The sequence below is a fragment of the Octodon degus genome, unplaced genomic scaffold, assembly GCF_000260255.1.
Source record: "Octodon degus isolate 3935 unplaced genomic scaffold, OctDeg1.0 scaffold00431, whole genome shotgun sequence".
Classification (NCBI taxonomy): Eukaryota; Metazoa; Chordata; class Mammalia; order Rodentia; family Octodontidae; genus Octodon; species Octodon degus.
Window position 1 is genome coordinate 249775 of NW_004525007.1, and position 8485 is coordinate 258259.

Consider the following 8485-nt stretch of genomic DNA (forward strand, 5'->3'; position numbering starts at 1 on the left):
AACCGCCGCAAACGCTGAGGCCCGCCCCGCGCTCCGCAGCCGCTCGCGCCCTGGCAACCGCCGCGAACGCTGACGCCCGCCCCGCGCTCCGCAGCCGCTCGCGCCCTGGCAACCGCGGCGGACTCTCGGCGCTGCAAGGCCAGGTCTTGGCGGCCGGTAGGTGACGCTCCCTGGGCAGCGGTCTTCCGTCCAGATGCTTTCTGTTGCGATTTATGAGGAACCTCACGTCCTCAGAGGGAACCCCAGAGTGGGTACCTTTCCTAAAAGACCAAACTTCAGAATCTCTCCATAAATCTACCTAGTAAAATCAGTTCTTTCAAGGGCGAATGTATTGATTCCAAAATTTTATAGTTGTACAAGAGTGTCTCATGTACTGAAGTGGCGATACTTTAATACTTGTCTAACGGAGTAACAGAATTTGCTTACATATGTGTACTCAAGAACTTACACACTACAAGAGTGTAAGAGTAATATTTAAGGTGTAGGCAGCTAACAGCCTAGGAGGAAGTTTTGGGTTTCCTAGGAGATGAGACCTGCCTAAAACTCATGTCACTAGAGGGTTTTCCGTGTTGAACATGTGAGAAAAGTTCAAAAAAATTTTGTAGCATATGCATAATAAAATGTGCCGTTAGAAGTTATATTGTAAATTCAAAATTGATAAATTATAAGATTTCTAAAATATACAGTTATACATTATTTTTCTTTCATAGTTTGGCACTTTTTCTTTAATATTTTATATATTTGGTACAGGGTCTCGCTCTGTGGCTCAGACTCATAGTGATCCTTCTGTCTCAACCACCCCAGTGCTGGGATTATAGGCATGCACTATCACTCCTGGTTTTGGTACTTCTTTTATTAAGAACTACAAAGATGGCCACATAGTTGTGGCGTTTTACATTGACTTTTATCTTTTAACTGGGAAAGATACTTAGCTCTAGTCTATTTTATAATGGAAAACAGTTCTAAAATGTGAGTTAAATATTTGCACAATGATTTGTTTAGAGGAACAACTTCTAAAATATCGTTAGAATTCTAGTTTCAAATATTTATTTTCTAGCTATTATATCATAATTAAACACTTGAATTTTGTCTTAGTTCATTGCACCCAGAAGCAAATCTGAGATAAAATTTTAAGGCAGGCAGTTAGATGGAAGGCAGTCTCAGTAATTAGCATCAGGGAAAGGATAGAAATTGTTAAAAGGAATACGATTGAACTAATTTCTCTGTGGGTTCAGTTCAGTAGGCAATACTCGGACTTATGCCTCCAAGCTAGACTCTTTTAAGCAGTCAAAGGAGGTTGGGGGTTTTTTTTGTCTTATTTTGTTTTGTTTTTTACCAACTCCCAACATTTCGGTGGTTGAAGACTATTCTGTTGAAGCACTGATACTTTGAAACTTCCAGTTTGCCCTACACTCAGTCTCACAATTGGAACAAGTCAGGAGAAGAAATGTTACACAAGGAGTAGACAAGAGAGACACACATACAATTCTGACTAGCTCTCATACATACCTGTAGTGCATTTGGGCAGGGCACTAGTAGTAACTACTACATTCCACCCTGTGAACTCTTCTCCCTATTTTCAATTCAAACATCCCATCACTGACTGTTAAAGAGTCCCAATTTCTAAAAGTAAAAGATTTACAGAAAATAAATTACTGGGATAAGCTACAGGATCCACTACTGCTATTAACCACTGGTCTAATTGATTATTATCATCTACCACCCAGGCTAGATTTTCCTTACTTTTGACCAGCACTTTTGCTGGTGGAGGTTTGTTTGTCCAGTCAGATGGCCAGCTTTCATCTTTAAGGTGTATAAGCCTCAGGTTACTGTGTCCTTGACAGGTTGTGGTTGCTGCAATTATTTACTGGGCATGAATGCTTTAAAATGTAGCTAAAATTGTTCCCTGAATACAAGATACACATTCCCCAGCCCAGTGAGGTAGCAGCAAAGCAATCTGCATCTGTCAGTGCAGTAACTTCTTTTAGATATATGGAGTCAAACATGACCAACTGGCATTTTAGGTTTAATGAGGCCTTTATTAAGTGCTCTGATAGAACTTTTTCCAACAGAATCCTTTCTTCAAAGCATAAAGTTATGTGAAAGGGAGCCACAAATTGCCCACTTCAATCCCAGAGTGATGATAATGAGAGGCCACTCTTACTTTTAACACTTGGCTCAAACTATATAACTCATCCTGAAATACACTGTTGTAATCCCACACAATCCCAAAGTAGCACCTTAGAAAAACCTATCTGACATTGTCAGATCAGCAGCTTCCTAGGACCAGTGGGCCTCATATTCACATATTTCTTATGTCTGTTTTACTATATAGGGGTCCTTTGATGAAAGACAATATTATATGAGATTCCATGATAATAAATGAGACATACAAGACAGTGACGCTGTGGGTAGATAACATAAACTCACTCTAAAGTCATAGATCACTTGCTCCTTACAAGGTGAAGGGCCCTATGTAATCAGTTTGTCAATTCATGGTGTTTGTCAATTCTGGTGTTCTGGCCCATTACTATAAACAATCTTTTATCCACCAATTTGAAATGCCTCCTTTATTATGTTTTAACTTTGTATATATATGGAAAATGTAGGATACCACATGTAACTCTTCATGCAGGTGTCCATACCACCTAATAGTCAGATAACAATAATAATTTGATTGTATGTGGAAATAATTAATAGCTTTACAAGTTAAATCTTTTCATTCAGAAACATATTATGCTGCTTAATTTATATATTTAGGTTTTCTTTAGTATTGTCTTAGTTACTTTTCTCTCTTTGCTGGAACAAAATACTCAACACCCAAAGTTAAGGAAGGAAAGGTTTACTTAGCTTACAGGTAGTGGAAGTTTCAGTCCATATTTGACTGGTTTCAAGGCAGAGTGGCACATGGCAGAGGGCAGTAGTTCATGGCAGTGGAAAATAGCAAACAGCAAAAGGAGGGGCAGCAGTCATGGCTTCTAGCAAGCCTCTCTCTCCTCCTTACATTGTACTGCAGATTGTCTGCCCCAGGGCAGTGTAGCACTCATACCCATACTCCCAGCATTGGATTAAGAATTAATCACAAACTCTAGAAGCCACCCCGATGACTTCATGGGGCTTTGTGGGGGGACAACTAGACTAAGACCATAACAAGTATCTTTTAACAGAATGTCATAGTCAGTACATGTTTATTACTAAATTTATTTGTATCAATGGTTATGTGTAATTATGATATTTTTAGCATTGCTAGTCTAAAATTATTGATTTAAAAAGGATTTTCACTATGTAAATTTAATTATATACAGCATGTAATAGATCTAATAATATCATTATGTTAATATTTTAGAAGTTCCAATTTTTCTTTGATGCAATAATATTTGATGTAATAATATTCCTTCTTTTTTTTTAGGACAGGATCTGCAGGGTCTACAGGGTCTCACTATGTAGATTGGACTTGTAGTGATCTGCCTGTGTTCAGCCTCCCAAGAGCTGGGATTACAGCTGCATGCCACGATGCCCAGTTTCGAATGCCTCTCAGAGCACCCCAGGGGTGGGGCGGCACAGCGCGCAGGGATTGAACCCACCCATGCATCTGCCTAAGCAGGCCCTTTAATCTGCTGAGCTATTTGGCTGGCCCTCTTCTTTCTTTTTAAGTCTTTAGAATTAGGAACTTTAAAATGCTTCTATAATTATTTTGACATTATTTCATTGTGACCAAGAAATGTCTTATTTTTATTATTTATATGTTTAATGAATATCTATAAATATTTTATGTGTACGATTATATAGTGTACAAGAGCTTGAAAACAAGTCCTGATTTTTGTATAGAAAAAAAATTTAAAAATTATTGATCTTATTTTTTTTTCTTTTTTTGTCTTTTTCAGATAGAGTTTTGCTATGCAGTTCAGGCTGGCCTTGAGCTCACTTTGTAGTCAGACTGGTCTAGAACTTGCATCGATCCTCCTGCCTCAGCCTCTTGAGTGCTGGCATTACAATTGTGTGCCACCATGCCTGACTTTGACCTGATTTGTTTCTGATTCACTCCAACAAAACCAAAATAAGTTGAAAACCTAGTTCTTAACATGTTTTAAATTGGAATTCAGTGCATAGCAGTCCACTTAATAGCTTGAAATAGCAAAAAGTTTCAAAAAATAATTTTAACATAAGGATATGTTCTTATAGACATAAGTTGTACAAAGTGAAAAAGTATAAAAAGTTTTGGAAATTTTTCTACATGGAGTCAACCAAGACTTTCTAAAATATGAAAATGTGACTACTAAATTTAGCCATTATTACTTTTGTATTTCTGGTAAAATTTATACAGACACATGTATATATAACACATTTAATTTGTTATTTATTATAAAGCATCTTGACATGTATTTTTACATACATGAGTATACTTTTTTAATTTAGTCTTTTGGAAACATTTTGTTTGAACTTTTACATAGTCTATGGTTAGATTTTGTTTTTCTCTTGAATATGATCGTATTATTATCTTAATAGGTAAATTTAACTTATTTGGTATTACTGACAAAATCCCTGTATTTTAGTGGCATGGAATAGCTTCTGGGGTAATTAAATTTACTGAGTATTCTAGCTCTCCCTCACTTAGCTCTTCCAACCAAATTAGACATTTTAACAATTTTACGTTTTCTCATTGCAGTATTTTGTGTTATGACTTCTCAAGATAAGACAGAAGAGCATCCTTTTGTGGATATATTTAATGAAGATGAAACTGAACAATTTTTTTTGTTGTCTAAACCTCTTCACTTTGTTGTACTTGGGAAACCAGTAAGTTATCTTTTCTAATTTTCTATTTAGTATAATTTTTAAAAATTTAAAATTGTAAGAGTGGAAACCACATACAGTGTTAATCCTTTTGAGTGTCCAGTTTTCATTGTATCACTTAAAATCTTGATATAATGTTAGTATTAAATTCATAACTTTCATCGAAGTATGGTGGTGCACTCCCATAATCCCAACATTTGGAAGGCTGAAGCAGGAGACTTCCCTGAGTTCAAGGCCATCCTGAGGTACACAATGAGTTCAAGACAAGCCTGGACTAATAGTGAGATGCTATCTAAAGAGTCCAAACAAAAAAATTCATAACTTTCTTCTGGTACCTGGTAATTTTTTTTAATATCACATGATTTCTTTTACACAAGAAGCCCAAAATATAAACAAAGAGCAAAGAAAAAAGAATATAAACTTCGGACATACATCGTTCTCAAATAAGAGCGGGTTCAAGATTTGGAGGGAGGAAAGAAGGCAGGGGAAATGTAAGAAATAAAATAAAAACATTTTATATACATGTATCAGCTCCACACAAGAAATGTAAATGCTGTGTACTATAATCATCTAAAGAGAAAAAACTGAAAATTGAAAACCCAGATTGAAGGCCAGCCATATAGCTCAGTGGCACAAGTATTTGCCTGACAAGTGCAAGGTCCTGAGTTCAATTCCTGGTAGCCAAAAAAAAAAAAAAAAAAGATTGATATAGTTGGCAGCATATAGTACTTACACTTTTCAGACAGATTTCTTTTTTATAGGAGCAACATGAGTTTAGTGATCTTCCTGTTGTGGTTTGGGGTTTTTGCAAGGTGGACAATACAGCACAGGACACATTTGACAAGATTATTTATAATGAATCACTCAAGAATCATATACAAGAAGTGCAGGAAATCTGTCCACACATATAAACTCTAAAGGATTCAGCTGAGGGCTGGGATCCCAATATCCCACATGAGTCCAGTTGAAGACCTAGAGTACATAGCAAAGCCTCCCAGGAGTCCAGCTGGAGGCCTAGAGCCCAGGACAGTCTCTCATGCAGGCCCGCTTTACGGGGGCACTAGAAAGGTCCAAAGGTTCGTGACAGAAGCTAGAAAGTCTGTGACAGCAGGATCAAGGATGTGTGCTAGCAAGCTGAGGGATCAGCACTGGAGCCAGGAAGCAGTGCTCAACGTAAGAGCCAGAGGTCCTCTGTGAGTGGTACCTGGTAATTAAAAAAGGAATTTAAATTTTTTTTATACTGTGAGGAAGTTAATGTATAACACTGAACCATATAATTGCTAGTAGTATGCAACCTAAAAATGGTTTAACCTTACTTGCATGTAAGACTTACTTTGAAATTGTTGTGAGACTCCCCGGAGTGGTGAAGATCAGAGACTACTGATATTCAGTGGGAGGCTTTCCTGTTAGCACCAAATACACTGAGGCAGTATGCTTCAGCCTTTCCCTTCACTGTGAGATGGACCTAAGTACAGTCTTCCAACAAAAAGGAAGAAACCCCAAGTGGCTGGTGGAAGGTTGCTCACCTCTCCAGGCAGTTCTAGTGAGGACCTCTAGGCAGGAGATATTGGAGGTTTTTCAGCCTCTGAGCTGGTTTGTCATCAGCCATTCAGTATGAAGCTGGTTAATCAGAGTCTTTACAGAGATGAAGAGCTAGAGCCCATCCAGGGCTTCATTGTGTAGGAACCCTGAGACAAGTATTTCCAAAAACTTTTATGTTTTTAAAAGCATAACACACTTCTAAGTCAACACTGACATCACCCAGATACAAATGACACTTCTTGAAAGTGACCCTTTATCTTTAAAGTATCTTTGTGGTACTTCCTAAGGATGTGAGTTAGGAAGAAGTCTTTGTTCTTGAAAATTACTAAGTGGAAGTCTGTTAAAAATTTATTTTCCTATAGGAAAGAAATAGAATAGTGAATCTGAATATAATCATATCACAACGATATAATCAAAATTACAAAATTTGATGATCAAAAGAATGCAGTATTTTGATGGTATAGCTTTCTGAATTAGGACTTGTTTTCTTAATTTAATTGAAACATTTTGATTTAAGTCATATTAGGAGATAGGAGATATGCAAAAATTTTTCAATAAAAATGAAGCTATAAATATAGGGTCAATTCTTTTTTTGTCTTAATTTTGTTTTGTTTTTTTGAGACCATGTCTTGCTATGTAGTTCATACTGGCCTTGAACTCACTATGTAGCCTAGGCTGGCCTCATCGCAATCCTCCTGCTTCAGCTTCCTGAGTCCTGGGATTACAGGTGTGTGCTACTATACACAGCTTACTCTTCATTTTTAATGGTAAAAACATTAATATAATGGCCCTTATTAGAACTAGCAAAACTTGGTATATTTGTTTCACTACTAAATGACTATTCTGTTGGGCTTTAAATAGCATTTCTCCTTTTTTAGGGTGTTGGGAAGACAACATTAGCCAGAAAATTAGCACAGGCATGGAAATGTATTTGTGTTGAGGGTAAGTTTTAATCTCTCTGTCCCTACTATTTTATTGTAAAAACTGTTAAATGTGCACAAAATGGAAATAATTGTGCAGTGAACACATGTCTGTCCACCATTTATATTTCATAATTAGCATTTAATGATATTTTCTTTATTTTATGTCTATCCATGTATCAGACCAGTGATTTAGCTTTATAAAGACATCAACCCAATCATGTTTGCTCTTCTAAATTCTAGTTTTGTTCAAATAATTTAAAATGGTTTATGAAGTGTCCTTAACTCCATTCTTGAATACTTCAATTCTCTAATCCCATAATTTAGAGCTATGTGTGATATGTATACTTTGAGTGTGTCTTATGGCAGATAAGAAGGGAAAGAACTCCCAGATTTCCCTGGGAGCATTTTCTATAACTTAATTAACTTCAGTAATACATTTTATTTATACTTACAAATTTTCTTACATTTTTGCAAGATATAAGACAATTGGTTGATATATATATATATATTCTTTTCATCAGTAGAACTATTTATGTCCTAATAGAACAATAAGGAATAATAAATAGGAAATCCATAAAAAATACAAATAAAAATAGACAATATAAGAAAAAAGAATTTAACCTCACTGTCATTCAAAACAGGTTAGATAGGGCCGGGTAGATAGCTCAGTGGAATGGGTGCTTGCCTGGCAAGCACAAGGGCCTGAGTTCAATCCCTGGTTCCGCCAAAAAAAAAAACAAAAACAAAAAAAAACAGGTTAGATAAAATAACACTGATCTGTATTAGCCTATCAAATTGGCAGTGTATCTTTAAAATTACTATATTCCACTCTTGACATGGATATTAACAAATGGATATTCTGTATCAGTTAAGATCTAGTATACTTGCTGGAAAATAATTTGGTAACATGTAACAGACATAACTAAAATTTTCTCTCCTTTAGAAAAAAAAATTTCACCTTTAGGGACTCTAAGACTGCCAAAGATTTCACAGATTATTAACAGCAAGGAACATATTTGAGTCGCTGACTCCTTCCCTAGGTCATGCCACTATCTCCATCAAAGGAGGACATATTTCCTCTAAGAGATAAAACAAAGTCTCAGTACTTAAGCTTCAAGATTCCTCTTTTGAATAAGTGTTTATCATTTTTTCATTTCTCTCTGTCTATCTGTCTCTTGTCTGTCTGTTTCTCTCTCTCTCTCTCTCTCTCTCTCTCTCTCTCTCTCTCT

At 36.3% G+C, this 8485-nt stretch overlaps 1 protein-coding gene across 1 annotated transcript in view; it reads left to right on the forward strand.

Moving 5' to 3' along the window:
- The first annotated feature begins 75 nt into the window (after positions 1-75).
- Ak9 (adenylate kinase 9) overlaps positions 76-8485 on the forward strand; it is a 244663-nt gene continuing 236253 nt past the window's right edge. The window contains exons 1-3 of the mRNA XM_023708665.1: positions 76-156; positions 4667-4794; positions 7212-7275. Of these exons, the coding sequence (XP_023564433.1) occupies positions 4678-4794; positions 7212-7275 (181 nt within the window). The 5' untranslated portion in view covers positions 76-156; positions 4667-4677. The remainder of the gene's footprint in view (positions 157-4666; positions 4795-7211; positions 7276-8485) is intronic.